Source organism: Microcebus murinus, chromosome 15 (genome assembly GCF_040939455.1).
Source record: "Microcebus murinus isolate Inina chromosome 15, M.murinus_Inina_mat1.0, whole genome shotgun sequence".
Lineage (NCBI taxonomy): Eukaryota > Metazoa > Chordata > Mammalia > Primates > Cheirogaleidae > Microcebus > Microcebus murinus.
In genome coordinates this window covers 41,926,098-41,945,662 of record NC_134118.1, presented here as the reverse complement: position 1 = coordinate 41,945,662, position 19,565 = coordinate 41,926,098, and the positions used below count along the sequence as shown (strand labels likewise).

General features: G+C 38.2%; 1 protein-coding gene across 1 annotated transcript in view; it reads right to left on the bottom strand.

The window, feature by feature from the left end:
- The window catches only part of SLC10A7 (solute carrier family 10 member 7), a 234,400-nt gene that overhangs the window by 39,302 nt on the left and 175,533 nt on the right, over positions 1-19,565 (bottom strand). The window contains exons 7-8 of the mRNA XM_012783763.3: positions 9,201-9,284; positions 67-232 (exon numbers count right to left, since the gene is read on the bottom strand). Coding sequence (XP_012639217.1) covers positions 67-232; positions 9,201-9,284 — 250 coding nt within the window. The remainder of the gene's footprint in view (positions 1-66; positions 233-9,200; positions 9,285-19,565) is intronic.

Below are 19,565 nucleotides of genomic sequence, written 5' to 3'. Positions count from 1 at the left end.
ACAACTTGCTATACTTTGCTATTGAGGAAACTGATGGATGGCCAGGGTAGCCCATTTCCAACTTACTTATGAACAGTATGAGAACAAGGCTGAACTTGTCCAGGTCAATGTTTGGGTTAGAGAAGGTGTCACAGAACGTTGTGTAGATGATCATGAGGAGCACACTGCTGCTGACGGCACCAAAGGGAGGCTTCTTTCTTTCAAGCCAATCCTTGATGTATCTCCGGACAATCTGAAACACAGAGATCAACAGGTTGCCTCTTTTCAGAGATGTAGGGAGTTGAATTGGGCATCACAAAGTGATTCTGACAGCAGAAAGACATAAAGAAAAGAGAATAATTTGGATGATGGCCACAGTGGATTTCAAAGCTTCCCTGAAACACCACTCTTCTTCAGGGGAATTTAACATTTGTAGTGCAACTTCCACTGGGTGTCCATAATGAGAGTATATTTTCAACTGCATTCAAATCCATCCTTAATCATGCCAAATGCTCTTTGCTAGCTGTCACTGAGACATGCCCATTAAGCCTCCCCAAAGTTTATCTCCTCTGCTGATCCTAATGGATGTGTGTAATTATCACAGTCCCCTTTGCCTCAACAGACAATTCCAAGTGCAACTTTGGGAATCTTAAAAATCTGACATCTTCAAGAATTTCAAGACGGTAGATAATCGAAAGTGATCCATGGAACATATTAATATTTAAAATGCTAGCAATGCACCAGAAGTTTTTAATTAAATTATAACTCATGCTTGAAAAGCAAAAGTGCATGTGTTGTGGGAGTTTAAATAATTCAGACTCTGAATATCTAGAGTTTTTGTGAATCCAAAGACAAATGCCATTTGCATACTTTTAGAATTCCAGAATTAACACTTAAAAATGAATAAACCTGTCCTAACTTTCCTACAAAAGGATTAGTGAAATGTGAAGTTAAAGAGCAATCCTGTCATATTTTAAAATCAGACATTTAAAATCAGGTCAGTCTGAATGTTGGTGATAACTTTTGTTTGGACATAAAAGTGAACCACTCTACTTAAAATCTTATTTCACTTTTGAAAGAAGCTGTACAATTCCTATCATAAGGACGATAGCTGAGACATGTTAAGTTTTGAGTCACTCATTATCCTGCATAACTGAACATGAGGTTTCACAACAGGCTGACTTACCATGGATCCATTATCAATAATGAGGTCAGGGAACTTCTCCTGATAAGGCTGGTGGGATTCTATCATCATCTACTCTGTCACTAAAAAGGCTTAATTCACAGTGGAGCATATCTTTATAGATGCTCAAGAACAAAATCAACTACTCTGCACAGAACCTTTGAGCAACCGGCCATTGGATCAATTTCAGCTGTTTCAGGGACTCACTCAGTGAAATGGCAGTGAGAATAAAGGGAGTGCTGGCAGGAAGCTGACCAGCTGGTATAAGGTGCAGGTACAAAACCCTGAAGATTGGGTGGGTGGGAAGGAAGGGGAAAGTGTGTCATATGCAGATAAATAGTGGTTGATTTTTTTTCAAACAGTAGACCTTGTAATTAAAATGACAGATGGATTTATAAAATATTATGGTTTTGGGGGTAGGGAGTAGAAGTGATCCCAAACCTTAGTTATTTATCCAGTGCTCATTTCTTTTTTTAAAGTGCAGTGAGGTATAGGGAAATAAGAGCAGTTCTGCCACACAGAATTATGGACTGAAGTAGTAGAACACAAACTTCATATAACAGCCCTAGACGTATCATGGGTTATCCACATGGCTCCATGTTCAGATATGTCACTGAGCAGGTAGCTAGTTATTAGAAAGCTACAGATGGATGCCATTTAAAGGATCATTTTATAATTTATTGTGTTTGGTAGTGTTAAACTGGTAGCTGCCCAAAATTTAATACAATTCAACTCCTTTAGAAAATAAATGGAAATTACTGGAATTATTGAAATCGATGCTGTCCCTCTGTCTTGTTTTAATACTCAATAGGTAAAAGCACTAATGTTCTTTCTCTGCAACAGGCTGTAGAATGTATGATTCCAATTCCAAAAATAAAAGTGTCTTCCTGTCCCACCACCATTGCCCCTTCCAAGAAAATAAAGAAATTTGAATGAGGTGCAACTTGAAAGTCAAAGTGATTTTAAAAACCAAGACAAATCTGTAATAATTAATCAACTTTATAAGCAATAGAGATGTCCCTTGGTATCCACAGAGGATTGGTTGTAGGAGCCCCATACATATCAAAATCCACAGACGCTCAAGTCCCCGATGTAAAATAACGTAGTATTTGCATATAGCCTATGCACACCCTCCAGGATACTTTAAATCATCTCAAGATCATTTATAATACCCAGTGAAATGTACATGATATGTAAATAGTAGTTATACTATATTAGATTTTTATGTTATTTTTATTGTATTGCTAATTTTTTTTTCCCTGAACATTTTCTATCTGGTGGTTGGGGTTGAATCCACAGATGCAGAACTCATGAATATGAAGGACCAACTGTAATTTGATTTCATTAACCTAACAATCTATTTCCTGATTACAAAGCACTCAGGGTCTCATAATAGAGTAGGACTCTCTCAATATGGCAAGAAACAGGGACTCCCAAGTCCAGAGTCCTTTTAGCCAAAATGTCTTTCTTTTAAACACACCAGTAGGTTAATGCTGGATACCTAATCTCTGTAAAAAAAAACGACTGAGAATTTGGAAATTAGATGGGTCCGTAAGTGAAACCATAACCCTGGGGGAAAACAGATTGTCTTTCACCGTTTCTAGTCTTAGTATGATATCTGTCAGTGTTTTCTAAGTAAACCATTTTATATCTTGCCTGGCTCCATAGAGCTTTTCCATCTTCCTCTAAAATTAAATTCACAAAGCAGCTGCTTTTGCACTGTGCAGGCAGAAAAGTGTTAAAATGGTTCATAAACAAAACTGGGTGAAGTAGTGTTGACATGCCTCAAAGATGTGCTTTGGACATAAACTCCAGGAAACCTCATCTTCCCTCAGTTCAGCCACTTACACTTTGGATGCAATCATTTTCAATTTGTCAAGAATTCATGTCATTTTAAAATTCTCCAAACTTCTTTGCCTTACAGAAATCTGTAATAACCTTAGGGAAACAACACTTTGCTAGAGATAGATCAACACAACCTGATAGAGACGCCTCCGAATTCTCTCTTGGGAAAAAAGAAAAATCGAGATGAGATGGGAAGAGGCACTCTGGTGAGGTGGCCACTTCTGTCTTCCTTTAGATCTATACTGATTCATTGTCCTCACAGCTGAGAAACTTAAGTATTCAAGCTTGAGTGACAAATCCTCGTTAATCGTCTGCTTTTCTCTGTAAAGAGAGAAGGGAAAAAAATCTTCCCCAGGAAGCTTTTCATTTTATTGTCCCACCTTCAACATTTTGGTTTTATTTATTTTAAATTAAGTAGCAGAAAAGGTTACAGGGAAACTTAAATTTGATTTCCTGCACTTCTAATAAGCTGAGCCACGTATCAATTACTGCAGGACTTCCAAGCTGGAAGCCTGTAAAAATGACATGTCTAGGGTGAAGAATGTCGATATACTGAGATAACTGTGAAGTGCAATATCTATCATTTTAATTTTCTTAATTTTTTTTGTCCAGGTGTTTCCTTGCTTTTTCTTTCTATCCTGTCTTTGCATTTATAAATTGATTTTTGAGTGAGGATATATGATGGATAATTTTTCATATTAAGTCTGAATTTTAAAACTTATTTTTCTTCAAGATGATTTCAGATTATTTCTTTAATTTTTATCCTCTATTGCACTGAATCTATATATTTTCAAAAAGAGTTTTGTTTCTTCATTAATATCCTATTGAAGTCACATATATATATAGTCACATATGGAATTAAATCCAACTTAGATAATACTTTTCTTTAAAATATTTTTACTAAATACTGAGCAAATTCAAAATAATATTAATACACTTTACAAAAAGTATAAATAATAATAATGGGTACAATAAACACCTATTATCTACTTCACTTTTTGAAAACTCCCACTATTGCTTCACTTCATTCTCATAAGAATAGTTGTACAAATATCACCCTGCTGAGTTTACAGTGGAAAATGAGGGCACAGAGAGCCTAGACAACTCGCACCAAATGTTAGGAAGCTAGTCTGGTGGATGAGCAGGAATACAACCCCTGCTGTCACAGGGAACCATTGCCTAAAGGTTCAGGGCACAGACTTTGAAGCCACAGTGTGTCTGACTTTGAATTCCAGCTCTTAACTCCTTAATTTCATGATCTTGGACAAATTCCTTAGCTTTCCTGCGCCTCATCTGTAAAATGGATATAACAGCAGCTGTACTGAGGATTAAGTCATTAAATAAATATAAAATGCTTTAGAGACAGGACCCGTACCTGGTAATGATCACTACTCTCATTTCTGGGTCCCGGCTTGATGATGTTCCTGTCACTATCATATCCCACTGCAGCATGTCGCAGTTATTCTCCCCTCAAAGCAATTCGGGTGAAGTAATGGAAACAGTAAAAACTGTTCATATCTGAAATAATTTTAGAGGTGCAAAATTTTGCTACTGTTAAAAACCCTTCCTTCGACTTTAGCAGAAAACTATTTAATATGAAAGGCCAATCTCAAATTGAAACATATCACTAATGGAAAGACCAGAGAATGCACGAATGATAATATATAGGTATGCTTTTCTTGTTATTAATTTATAAAGAAAAAAAGTGAGTTTTAGTGTGCTGCTTTGAAAAATATTCAAGGTGATAGAAAATAATGAAAGGTGGTAGAAATTCTATTTTATTATTTGTAAATCACTTTTAAATGTACTGCATAAATGTTTGTCACAAGCACTTAGATATTTGGAAAGGGTTTGTCAGAAAAGGAGAGGAGATCCTACAATGGCACAAATTTTATTTCTTTCTAGAATTGAAAGAAGAAGGAATTTCCTAACCACCTGCAGACAGACTAATCTCATCTCACAGAGTCACAGCACCTTTGGGCTAGAAGATATAAAACCCCTTGTTCTGCAAATGAGGAAAGTGAGGCCTAGAAGTCACCTGTGTAGTCAAGCAGTGATGAAGATAAAACTAGACCACACAGCAAATCAGAGTCGGTCCATAATGATTTCAACCAAAACTAAGTAGTATATGGGGAAAACACATAAAAGTAAAATTGGCTCACAGAAATATAAACCAAAAACAGAATGATAAAGTTTTGTCCACTAAAATATTAAAGAAATTATTGGCTCACACTTCTTGGTCTTTTTCTTCTTCCTCCAGTTCCCATTCTTTGTTAAATAGACAATAATAAAATCTCAATTTTTTGCATGCAGCAATCTATAGAAACATTTATTTTCATAATTTGGCACTCCTAGTCACAATTTAGAAACTAGCCTGCCTTGCCTGGCCTCTGTTTTCTCTCAACTAGTGCATACGAACATATGAACGTATGAACACTTCTAACAAGGTCCTCAAAGTCACATTGCACAGTGTAGGTGAGTCAACAGATTAAATATAGATACAGAGATAAACTAGGCAGACAGAGTCCCTGCTCTCGTGGGGCTTACATTCTAGTTTGAGAGATAAATAAAAAACAAAACAACGAACAAATAAACAAGAAGCAAAATAATGATACATATTGAGCAGAAGTTTGAACTGGATGGTATGACATGGCTGCATGGCTACTGAGTAGGGGTGGGAAGAGGTCTCTCTGAGGAGGGGAAAGGTGGCAAGGTGTTCCAAGCAGAAGGAACGGCCAGTGCAAAGGCTCTAAGGCAGGTGTGAGACTGGCATGTTTGAGAAATAGCAGCGAAGTCAGCGAGACGCGAGTGCAGTGGCAAGAGGGAGAGTGTTGGGGAAGTAGTAATACAAGAGACTTGAAGATAGAGGATAAGGCGAAACAATCCTATTTGAAAAGTAGAAAAAGAAACACTATAAGGAGGTAGAGTAGGATTTCTGGGAAGTGTAAAATGACATTTTAAATTTGGGGTCATGGATTTAAAACAAGAGGAGATTAATGTGTATTGCTCTCTGAAAAGCAAAGTTGAGCTGCTCTGCAGAAGCATGACTGGGCCTTTGTGAAGTGAGAAAAGTAGAGAGAGAGTGAAGAAAAGAAGCTGCGAGTTTTGCCAGGGAGTGAGGCTGCTGATGGACTATGGAATATCGCACCCTTGCGCACTACACAATCTATGCAACCGTAGGTGAAGACGCCCCTGAAAGGTATGATCACAGGGAAAGGTGGCTGAGGCAGCGCTGCCTGCCCTGGAAACCCCTGCCTGCGGGAATGCTCGTCCTGCAGGACAGGATCTCTGGAGTCCCTGAGATCCACACAGCAGTGCTCGTACAGTGGGGTCTGCCCACGTGTGCAGCTACAGCCCTTGCGTCCACGTTCCTGTGGACCAGACATGGCACAGCTCTGGCTATTCTTTCACATAAAATGGTGAATAATTTGTTTTTCCTTGAATTAGTATCTTTAATATATATATATATAAATATATCTTTAAAATATATGTATATATACATATATATATGTATATATATATTTGTTTTTCAGGTAATGGGGAGGAAAGAAAAAAGTCCTCGTTATTGTGTTATCTTTTCTATACAGACCTAAAAATATTACCCTGAACAAATGGAGATCTAGGGAAAATGACTGCTGGGGGCACCCTGAGGGTAAATTCAAAGTCTTCTTCAGTCAGTCTTTTCATACAGCTTACACCCTACTGTTGAGTGTGCTATTAAATACACCTATAAATAGCAACCTATGGAGACCACGACTTAGGGTGGAATAAGAGATTCAGTAACCAAATATGTATTGAGTATCTACTACAAGCAAGAAGATAGGGAAGTTAGGAAGGTATAGTCTCTGCTTTTACGAAGCTCACAGGTAAATTATAATCTTTCCTGATAAATATTATGAATCAAGTCCCATGGGAGAAGTGGAATTTAGTCTCTGTTGGAGGAGTCAGAGCGGGCAGGCTTCTCATCAGAGATCTTCGCATTGAGCCTTCAGGAATGAGTAGAGTTCGCTGGCAGAGCAGCAGGCATGGAGCAGCGGAGGGAGGGGCGTGGCCAGGTGAGGGGTACGGTATACAAGGCTGCAAAAGAGGAGCCCATGAGGAGGGAGCCTGGGAGGGGACACTGGAGAAGCAGTGAGCGGCTTTGGGGCTGTGCAAGGAATTGGCAACAGGGAGCCACAGAGAGGGATAACTGATCCAGTCTGGTTTTTAGGACTGCCATGGAGGCAGTAAAGGTACTGGATGGGGAGTGGAAGAGACTCGCAGTGGAAAGACAGGGTCAGGAGGTGCAATAATTAGACAAGAGATGATGGAGGGGTGTCATCTCTCTGGCAGTATGAATGGGGTCGTAGGTGCCAGACGTGAAATATTTCTGAGGCAGAAATGGTGGCAATTCAGTGACTGCCTGGATGCAGGAGAGGAAGGATGTAAGGAGAGGCAGGAGGCAAGTCTGACTGGTGGTTTCTAGATGTGGAGACTGGGGGTCGTGACTGCTAATGAGACCAGAATGACCAGAATACAAGAGGAAGGGCAGGTAGATGCAAACATACAGGCTCCCTCATAGAAAAAGCCATTAAAAGACTGTGGTATCTAGAATACTTAAAAAAACCCCACAAAACTGCCCATACTACTTTCTGACTACCTTTATTACTTTATAATTTACTGAATACTACTGTGCACACAAAGGATAAGCAATCTAATAAATCATTATTCTGTCTGAATAAGTATTAATATTCTTTAATTACATAATTTATAAAACCCTCTACATAAAAAATCGAATAATTTAGACAGAGATTTTTTTTGTCCAAATGTGTTAAGTCAATAGGGACATTTCCAAGATCTACTAAGAGGAGTATGTATGAGGCCCAAGTTATAAGAAATTATTTTCAGAACCAAGAAAACAAGTATATATTTAAACTAATGCTATCCACAGCTGAAACTCTGTAGAGATGAGAAAAACAGGTAGATTTGGTTATACCTCTATAAGACAAAGCATATCCCTTATTGATCACAGAATTCTGTCACTCATTGATTCTTTCACTCACTCATTTAACACATACTTATTGGGCATATGTGGTCAGAGAATGTGATAGAACCTTTGTCTCAGAGTCTATTGCTCAGAAAATCTGACTTAAGACTGCATGTAAATATTACAGGTCTATACATATATCATTTTTATAGTCAATATTTCAAAGAGTTGTTTCCAGTTCAGTATTTGTAGGGAATTTGATGGTGATGGTGATGGTGATGATGATGATGTTGACAGAAGCTATACAGCACTTACCAATGTCAGGCTCTATGTGCATGCATATTTCATTTAATACTCAACAACTCTTTAAGGTAGATACCATTATCATACTATTTAATAAATTATGAACCTGGAGTTATGAAGATTAAATAACTTGCCTATAGTCACATAGTTAATAAAAGGCAGAACACTTTTCTAGTTTCTCTTAAACTAAAGTCTGTGCTCTCAGCCATCCTAACATACTGCTTATGTTCTGTTATACCCAAGACTCACTCATTTTAGTTGTATGTTAAATTCTATATTCCATGACTGTGGCATCCTATGATTTTAAGGAAAACAAAACAAAAAACTCTTGTTTTAAAATTTGTATGCTAATCATTTAATTATATGCAAACTATTAACTTATTGTAATAAGTTAAAATAGAAGAACTTCTATTATTGTAATTGAATAAGAATGAGAAAGGCAACTCTAAATTCTCTAAGATCCAATTTTAAGAGATGGATTAAATGTTTATTTCATCAATTACATGATTACAAATATAACTGTTGTTGGAGGGGTCTATAAAGAAGCCAACAAAAGACAGATGCTTGTTCCCAACAATGGTCACAAACACTGAGATCTTATCAGAAGTTACAGAATAAGTTAATGATTTCCTAGATGTTTTCAAGGTAGCTACACAGCTACAAAGAAGAGAGAATAAATTTTAAAAGTCAAGATTCTCTGCAAGGGTCCCAATATATATAGCTAACCACAAAGCATATTAATATTAATTTTAAAAAGTAAAAAGATGAGTATGTTGTGATTTATGAAACCTTGTGTTTTCACAGTCTTATATTCTCATTTAATTGTCTCTTCCCTCTGAATATCCTTTTTCTCAATTGCCCTAACTTTATATAAGATTTCACAATTAGATCTATGAAGAGATCAGATAGAGTTGGAGACCTTACCTGTCCGATAATGAGAGGAACCACAACAGTCATAAAAAGCTGAGAAAAAATAGATGTAAAAGGCACAGAAGAGGATGAGCCAAGCTGTAAAATAAGAAAATCAGAGTTAGAATTACTTTGAATCTGTTATTAAATATTGGTGTTAATTAAATAATGCCATAAATAAATTCTCTCACACAAATTCATTCTCTCAGATTTGACAGCTATCTACAAAGAGCAAGTAAATTTAAATCTAATTTTCTAAATTCAAGACACAAAAAAACCTAAGTATTTTAATATATAATTTTTATTGGGAGACTAAGATTTAAAAAAAATACTATTTGCAATCAATTTAAATTGCTTATTATCAAATACATTTCTGAATAGTAAAGTCTTTTCATGTTCATACTGTGTATAATCACATGGCATGATATTTCATCTATAATCATAGTTTATATGATTTTTATTTCACCTGTCTGTAGATATCTAAAATAAACATGTCTCACTCTTTTATCATGATAATATTTTATTTATGCAAATTAACTAGTTTCTAACCTTTCAACTCCTTCAAAACAAAAACAGTGAATCTCAGATTCTTTAGAATTTAATCTTATATGTGGTCTAGCAAATGGGAAATCCTGAAACATAATTTATTTTTCAACTTAAAAAATGGATATACCTCTTCTAAATTTATATGCCTTAACACTGTTCATAATTCCTATTTTTTTCCCTCCTCATTTTTTGATTCTTTCTTTGCTACCAATTGCAGTCTCTGCCTTATAAAGATTTTATTTCCTACAGTACATGAGTATTTATCTGAGTAACAGTAACACATTCATGTTAGTCTCAATCACCATGAATCACTAAGTCTTCCTATTAATTTTCTAATGTTTCTCAAAACCTCCTCTGGTTTTCAAACCTCTCTGGTCAAACAATACCTGTTCCATAGATGTTTCTGTCTTTCATGAGTCCCTATTGCAACCAGATACTCCCAAATCATCAATAATTCTCTCCCTGGCCCTTGGAACTTACTTTTCACCTTGTCCCTACAGAACAACTTCAACTTTCATATTTATGTAAGTTTAGTTAAACTTGGAAACATCTTTTGGAAAATAATTTTGGTGAAAGAACATTGAGGAGATGATGAATGAGGGCAGAGAATGTCAAATAAAACAAATAAAATATTCAGATAAATTAAGTCGATAGCTCTGACTGAAGTGATATGGGATCATTGTTTTCACTCATTTCTGCATGAATGGCTTACAAAGTCTTTTCTCTACTCTGCTGTATTTTATAAAAACTCTGTGCCCCCTCTCTAGCCCCAACCTACATTCACTCAAAAGGCCAAGAATGTATGTCTTGCCCATCAGTGGCCCTGTGTTCATGTAATACTAGCTTCAACACTGACCACTGGCTGTCAATTTAACCCATAACAATTGATGGCCTCTAGCCCCTTTCCTCCATAACCAATACAAACTAAATGAAGAGAATCAGGCAGAAAAAGTGAAACTGGTGAACAACAGAGACAGGATCCCTGGTGTGTTAAATGTCACACGGCTGTTAGATGTTTCTTTTTATGCAAAACCAAAGTATTAAAAGCTAATAATTATATCCTATTTTATAGCAACTATGACTTTGAAGCACGTATTACTTAACAAATACATTTTCTCCACAAATATTAACCCTATGGTTGTTCCTGGTTCAAGGATCAAAATAAAGAAAAAAACTGTATTGCACAGAGAAATCAAGGTACTAGATGAATAGAGAACTAAACTTTCAAAAACAATGTTTTCAAGTTCAAAATGTCCAGCTTAATACTCTATTCACAAGGTTGACAATGTTTAGAGACAAGCAGCAGGATTCAGAATTATAATCTTCATGTAAAAGGTGACAAATCCTGCCTGGAATCCCATGAGTGATCTCACATATCCCTGGCTCCTCTTTCTATCCCCACTTTATTAATGTGTCTTAAAAATTTTTAAATGATTAACCATGTCAAACTATATTCCCTCTGTAAGCTCCCCCCAAATAAAGAAAAATCCATTTCAACCTTGATTTTTAAAACTACTATGGATTTTAATTCCTCTGTCCTTCCCATAATAGACCATTGGCATATTTAAGATTTGGAAAACTCATGTTCCTAGAAGACAGTGGAATGAGGCTGTGGGTTGAAGAAGAGGTTGTCTGTGATCTCCAAGGTGCCTTTGTCCTCTAGAAGGCCTGTGATCTCTCATCTACTTGATTGGGAACACAGGTTAGAGCAGCCTTCCTCAGAGACCCTGTCAGATCAGAGACTGAAGCAATCTAACCAGGGATGTAATTAACTGGGTACAAGAAGCCAGATGAGGTACGGCAGAGATGCTGGGGAGGAAGTCCTGCAGGACGGCTCCCTTAGAAGTGGCCCTGAAAGGAAGGAACCCTCAGTACTGGAGTCTAATTTGGCATAAGTCCTTTCCTTTGAATTGGCCACTAGACCTGTCGCTGTGGTCAGTGTGAAGATGCAAGGGACCTGTAGGGAAGTTTCTGATGCTATGAAGTATGCCCTGGCATCCATAAGACAGAACAGCAAGCATCTGGCACAAGGCAGCTTATGAGAACATGACTAGGAAAGTACCAGACCCAGTCATTTTGTATGCAGAATTGATTTAACTAAAGCAGAAGGAAATATGCTGCCTGGGATATTTGGTTCTTCATATTTTAAGGAGGAAATACTGTTGGGGCTTCTGTTGTAAAGACCAATGTATTTATAAAAAGCATCAATAATTTGCAGGTAAAGTCTGCAGGTATAGAATAAGCTTGTAGGAAGCAAGTGCAAGTGCAAGTAGGAAGCAAATGGGCTTCACTGAGCTACCCTGGCAGATTTAGAGGTGATATGTCTCCTACTGCCAAAATACAGCACATTAAACAAACGATCCAGTCATTGGCTAATTTCTTGCTGGAATATGTAGTACCTTAAAGCAGAAAACTCCCCATTAGATTGGCTTGTTTGGTTTACTATCCTTTGCTGAGGCGAAATGATTCACAAAAATTTAATATGTGTGAATTCGGGATCTTTGTGTTCAATTATCCAAGTAGTTACTGAGTGCTTCCCGTGAGCCAGGGGCATGTTCTAGGCATTGGGATTACAACAGTGGACAAAACACAAAACCCCTCCACTCTAGGAGCTGCTTTTTAGAAGTTGAAGTCTGTGTGCCTGCCTGCCTGCCCATCACAAATATACACGTAATCACTCCTTTCTCTGGAATGTCATTTCTCCCACTTATAACTGGAAACGTTCTAGTGTTTTTCCAAGACTCAGTTCAAGCATTACTTCTTTGAGAATTCTTTCCAAACTTTCCTCCCCAAGTGCTATATTGGCCACGCCCTGTGTGTGAAGCACTGTTCTCTGTGTTTCCCGTGTACCTCTCAGAATCCTTGGTTGTTCTCAGGAGACTGCGTGCTCCTAAAGGTCGGGACACCCTCTTATTCATGTTTATATTCCCTGTGTCCAGCAGAGTGACTATGTGCTGCAGCTAGGGCCGTGGTTCTCAAACTTTAGCGCATCAGAAACACCTAGAGTGCTTATTAAAACATAGATTGCTTGGCCCCACCCTCCAAGTTTCTGATTCAGAATGCCTGGGAGGGTGACGGCAGTGGAGGAGGGTGGTAATAATTTGCATTTCTAACCAGGTCCCAGATGCTGCTGTCTAGTTGGGGTTCACACCTTGAGAACCACTAATCTAGTACATCGTTGGTGCTCAACAAATGTGTGTCAATTAGTGAATGACTACAATGCACGGGTAGAAAAACTTGTCAATGTTTTCTTTCCATCCTTCTAACTGCATTCAGGCGTTACAAAGCCCTACTTAGTTCCCAGACCCAAGAAGGGATCCTTAGCCCGGCCTCCCACCCAACTGTCTCCTGTGATTACACCGGCAATGTTTACTGTGTGCCTTTATGTGCCAGGCACTGCTTTACGTGCCGGATGCCTGGTGGATAACTGAATCCTCACAGCAACCCTTGAGGTGGGTGTTATCATTACCCCCATTTTCATATGAGGCAGCAGTGGCACAGAGCAGTTAAATAACTTGGACAGACAGGTCACCAGAGCCTAGAAAGTAACTGAGCCAGGATCTAAACCCAGAAGTGCAGCTCCAAAGCCCTCAGCCTTAATCCTTACCCTTTGCTGCCTACTCATCACAGACAGTACAGAGCACTGATGGGGGGGAGGGTGGGGGTGGGAGGCAAAGCTGGGCTCCCCTTTTTCACCTTTGTGAGAGAAAGTGAGGATGTGGGGGTGGGGCTGCATGGAGATGGGGAGGGGCAGACAGGAGCAAGAAGAGGGAGGAAAATTAAGAGAAAAAAAGTGGGGCGAGGAGCTTGGTAAGAATGGTTGATAGGTGCTGCCTTTCTCAGCTGGGGTTCCTGATTTGAACCACAGGATACAGATTGTTATTGGGTGACTATTTTCTCAGCTCTCTCAAGGATGGTACAGAACTAGTACCAGAGCAGATGCATTACAGTCAAGTTAATGCAATTCACACAGTGGATGTGAATTAAGGACATTAGGGCTTAAATTCTCTAAACTGGCAGAGAAAGGCCGAGTGGAAGCGGGATTGATTGCTATCAATCCATTCAGAGAAGCTATTTCACTTGGAAAGAATCTGGGTGTCCAGCTGGTAAAATATTATGGGGAAAAATAACTAGACTCAGAGAGACAAGTAAGTAACAATTCTTGACGAAGAGCCATTGGCTGTCTGTAGAATCATAGCTATCAACCTACAGTTAGAAAACAGATGGTGCATTTTAAATCACTCCTGTAAGTGAGCTGACCTGTAAATTGTCATTAATGCACCAGTTCTTCACTTGCTCTGCTGTGTAATCAGCCTTTTATCTCCTATCAGAGAAATCCATTAGCCACAGGCGTCTCCACTATTTGTGTCTCTTCTTAGCTATTAAAACATTATTGTATTAAATAATTCACCCTTGATGATTGGTCCTTGCTTTCATTAGCACCACATTCAGGGAAAAATAAGAATAGATATTTACAGTTTATATGTAGATGATGAATGTTAAGTCTTTTTTTTTTTTTTTTTTTTTTGCTAGAAAATCAGGAAGCAACAGCTTCAGAGGTAGAGGAGGATTGTTTGTTTCCTTCCTGCCCAACTTCCACAGAGCCCAGCCCTGGGGGGAAAGGAGAGGGAGGATGGGACTTTCTTACCATTGCATCTAACTTTCTTGTACCCACACAGACACACTCATAAATATCTACAGATCTTTCCTGACACAAAGACAAGCATTTAGACAGAAGAGAGGGTCTCTCCAGACCCCAATCCCTAAAACTTTTCCAGAATTCTATCTTTTCCCACAAACTATATAGTTCAGCCTTTCTTTCATTTCTGCTGTCCCTTCTCTCACAGGGATATATGCAAAGTAAACTGATTACTTACACAAAATTGCTAAATAAAATGTGTATCAGGTGACAGACTCAATGTAAAAATGACTGATTTTTATCAAACTTAGGAGGATGCTAGTTGAACAGCCATACGCATTCAGTTGCATGCATCAGACTAAAATTGTGTTATTGCATGATAAGTACATAACTAGTAGAGGAAATGATCTTTTTATATCTAAATGCATGGTCTTTTTCCTTCTCTGAAAAATAAAAAAACAAAATAAGCTTTAAAAAATTCTTTTAAAGACAAAAAATTATGTAAAACATGGCTTCACCTTTCTTTTTGTTTATATGCTATTTTATCTTTCTTTCTTTCAGTTTTATTGAGGTAAAATTGACAAATAAAAATTGTATATATTCAAAGTGTACAATGTGATGTTTTGACATATGTATACACTGTGATATGATTACCACGATCAAGCTATTTAACATATCCATCACTTTACATAGTTACCTTTTTGTGGTGGTAGTAAGAATACTTAAAATCTACTCAGTAAATTTTAATTATGCAATATATTATTATTAAATATAGTCACCATGCTGTATATTAGTTGTCTAGAATGTATATATCTTACAACTACAAGTTTGTGTCCTTTGACCAACATCTCTCCATTTCTCCAACCTCCCGACCCCTGGTAGCCACCCTTCAACCCTCTGTTTGAGTTTGACTTTTTACATTCCCAATATAAGTGAGACCATGTAGTATTTGTCTTTCTCTGTCTGGCTTATTTCATTTAGCATAATGTCGTCCAGGTTCATCCATGTTATGTGCTAGTTTAAAATGTAAGATGAAAAGGTTACCTTCTAATAATTTTGATGGAAATTTAATGTGCGCAATCATTGTTCCTGGTTACTCAGACCACTCAGACTGTTTAGTGAAATGTGACAAAATGAACTGTGAACTGCAAATTGGCTTATCCTAACCCAAAGAGGAAAGCTGCGGGAAGAGGGACTTCTAGGACAGACAGGGCTGGAGGCAGAGATACTCAGAGGCATCTAGGAACAAACTTTGCTCTCTCTTTTCCTACAAAAGGATTTGGTCTTATCAATCTTAAGTTTGGTTCAGGAATCAAGGAGCCTGCTATTGTGAAATATTCTCTTCAGCAGAACAAATGCTGAGTTCCTCCAGGTTGGGTACCAACAGGCCAGGGTGTGGCCAGGAATCAATGTCTTTCCCACTGGGTTGGACCCTACCTGCTCAGGGAGCGCTGTAGCGGTGGGTGGTGGAGAGGGACCCAAAGGGCAAGGGGAAAGCCTGGCTAAGACAGTGCTGCCCCAAGCACATTTTGTGTCTCCACCTCACTGCAGTTATGTCTGAGAAGTCCCAGACCAGCAGCGGCAAATATTTATCCTCACAGATAGAAATTCCATGGACTCAGGTATATACACTGACAAAATAAAGAAAATCAATAATTCCTGCCCTTGCCAAAATGAGAGGTATGTTATCAAGATAATTGAGGTAATATACATAAAAGTACTTCGAGTCTGCTATGATCTGAATGTTTTTGTCCCCCTCCCAAATTTGTATGTTGAAATCCCAACCCCCGGAGGTGCTGGTATTAGGAGGTAAGGCTTTTGGGAGGTGATTAGGTCATTAGGGTGGAGCCCTTATGAATTAGTCCCCTTATAAAAGAGGCCCTAGAGAGTTAGCTTGCCCCTTCCGCCCTGCAAGGACACCGCAAAAAGGAGCTTCTGTGAGCCAGAAAGTGGGCCCTCATCAGTCACTGAATCTGCCTTGATCTTGGACTTCCCGGCCGCTGAAACTGTGAGAAATAATTCCTGTTGCTTGTAAACCACTGAGTATATGGCATTTTGTTACAGCAGCCTGAGCAAACTAAGATAGGGTCTTAGGAGTAAAAGATGATATTTTAGGAAAACTTTCACAGTTCTCACTGTCAGCTACGGTAAGCACTGGATTCCCTTATACACAAGGTTATAAAATTATAGATTATATATGATTATAGAATCTTAAAGTTTTAAGTATTCATACTCAACCCATCAGTATTAAGATCTGAACCAGCTAGACTATTGCTACATTTAGGATGAGTGCTTTCGCAAAAAACTTGTCTTTTCTGGGATTATTTTCTATTTCTCTCTAATGAAGTGTCAAATTTAAATAACTAACATTTGCATGATTCTTTACAGTTTACAACATGCTTCTACATAAATTAATTAATTTCATCTCACCATAATCCTCATTTTACAGAGGTAAAAACTGAGGCTGAGAGGATTTAAAGAAAATCTACTGTTATACAACTGGTACCAGCTGCAAATTAAACCAAGATTTCATGCCTTTTCACTATACCATAATACTTCTCTACAAATAAGTGAGGGAAAATGAACTCAGCCCCTTCCAAGTGGCTTCATAATAAAGAGGGTGTCCCTGAAGGTAGAGCATGTACAAGGAAACAACAATATTTGTAGCTCTAACCCAGCTTTGTGAATAGATACATCAATTCATTTGTCCAATAATGCATTAAAAAATGTTTTTGAGTGACTTCCATAGCCAGGCACTATTTTGGATATTGGGATTGAAACAGTGACCCAAACAGATAAAGTTCCTGCTGTCTTGTGATACTTACATTTTAGGTGGGGAAGATAGATAAACAAATTAACAAAAGATCAAGATGTCATGTGATAATAAATGCTAAGAGGAACATGTGATACTTAATTTTACATGTTGATTGGACTAAGGAATGCCAAGATAGCTGGTAAAACATGATTGTAGGGTGTTTCTTGAAGAGATTAGCATTTGAATTGGCAGACTGAGTAAGAAGACCTGCCCTTGCCAATGGGGGGAAGCATAGTCCAATCCACTGAGGGCCAGAATAAATAATAAGAAGAAAGGCAAATTTGCTTTCCCTTCTTGATCTGGGACAACGATCTTCTCATGCTTTTGAACAGTGGGGTTCTTGATTCTTGGGCCTTTGGACTTGGATTTGGACTGAGAGTTATACCCGTGTGTCCTCTGATTCTCAGGTCTTCAAACTTGGGCTGAGTTACATCATTGGCTTTCCTGTTTTTCCAGCTTGCAGATGGCAGATGGTGGCACTTCTAGGCCTCCATAATTGTGTGAGCCAATTCCCATAAAAAAACTCTTCATATATCTATATCTATATATCTATATCTATCTCCTCGTGGTTCTTTTTCTCTGGAGTACCCTAATATAGAACAATTAAGCATGGTAGATTGGGGAGAGTGATAGAATATATTATTTCATATGAAGTACTCAGGAAAGTTGTCTCTCCTAAAATGACATTTGACCAGAGACATGATCAGAGCCATGCAGACATTTAGAGGAAAAAATCCAGGCTGAGCCAACAGTAAATGTTCTCAAATCATCTCCGAGGATGGCCCTTGGTGCTGCTGGACCATCCCAGTGCATTTGCTCATTCCATTCTCTCTTCACTGTCCCAGATAACTACTTCACCTCTTCTCACCTGTCAAATCTCCAACACCTCCTTGCCTTTCTTGTCCTCCATCACTAAGTTTACCTCCAATTTCACTGAGAAAAAATAATCAGAAGAGAACTTACCCAAGTTCCTATGGTCACGTCAACCAATTTACTTGTATCTCTGCCCATATACCATGGCTTCCCTCCTATTGCTATCTGTGTTTCCCTTTATGCACTGGAGCTTACTCATGACATGTGTCCACAAATTTTCCCTTCTTTTAACTATATTAATTTTCCCCTCTATAACTGCATTAATTCTATTGATATGAATATCCTATTAATTTTCCAAAATTAAAAAAGAATTTTCTCTTGATTTTTTATTAGCTTTGTGATTGCCCCACTTTCTGCATCCTTTACAGTAAAATTCCCCAAAAGAGTTATTAATTATCACTGTCTTTAACTTTTCTTCTTCCATTGTTTCTTGAACCCACTCCAATCAGCCTCTCAACTACACAACTCTGCTGAAATAGCTCTTGTTAAGGTACCCAGTGACCTCTATCTTGTTAAAACCACTGGTCAATTCTCTGACTCCATTTTATTTGAACTATGACTAGCATTTGAAGTAGTTGCACACTCCGCTTTCTTAAACACATTCTCTGCTAGACTTATAAGGACACCAAAATCTCTCAGTGTTCCTCCTAAGCAAACTGTCCACTCCTTGGTCTTACTTGCTAATCTGTTAATACTGCAGTGCCCTAGAACTTGATCCTATGATATCTTTCCTTTTCTGTTCTCATTCTCTTCAAGTCTAACTTAAAATCTATCTTGATGTTGTCTTTTCCCAAATGTATATCTCTATATACCTCTCTCCTGAATTCCAGACTCATACAGTCAATTGCTTACCCGATGTCTCTACTTAGATGTCTAAAAGGCAGCTCAATCCAAACATGTCCTATACTGAACTCTTCATGAGTTCCTTCAACCTGCTCAATCCCGTAGTCTTCCCTATCTTAGTAAATGGCAACTCCATTCCTTCAGTTGCTCAGGCTTGGAGTCATCCTTGACTCTTCTCTTTCCCTTATAACCTTTACTCAATCTTTCAGTTCTACTTTCCAGTTCTTCTTCCAATTACTTTCCATTGATTTACTCAACTACCTTGTCCCAAGCTAACAGCATCTCTTACCATGATATTGCATTAGCTTTCTAACTTGTCTTCCTATCTCCATCGTGATCCCCTTATAATCTATTCTCAACCCAGAATCCAGAATCATCCTTTTAAAAAGGTATGGTAGAATATGCCATTCCCTTGGTCAAAACCCATCGAATGTCTTTTTGTCTCTCTTAAATTAAAATTCCAAGCTCTTACAAAGTACTTTAAGGTCCTATATCATTTGGCCTCTGCTCTGTCTCTGACATCAACTTTACCTACTCTCCCCCTTGCTCACTTTACTCTAGCCACACTGGCCTCCTTGGTGATTCTTAAGGACATCAGGCATACTGTCAGGACCTTTGCACTTGCTGTTCCTTCCACTTGAAACACTCTAGCCCCAGAAGGCTC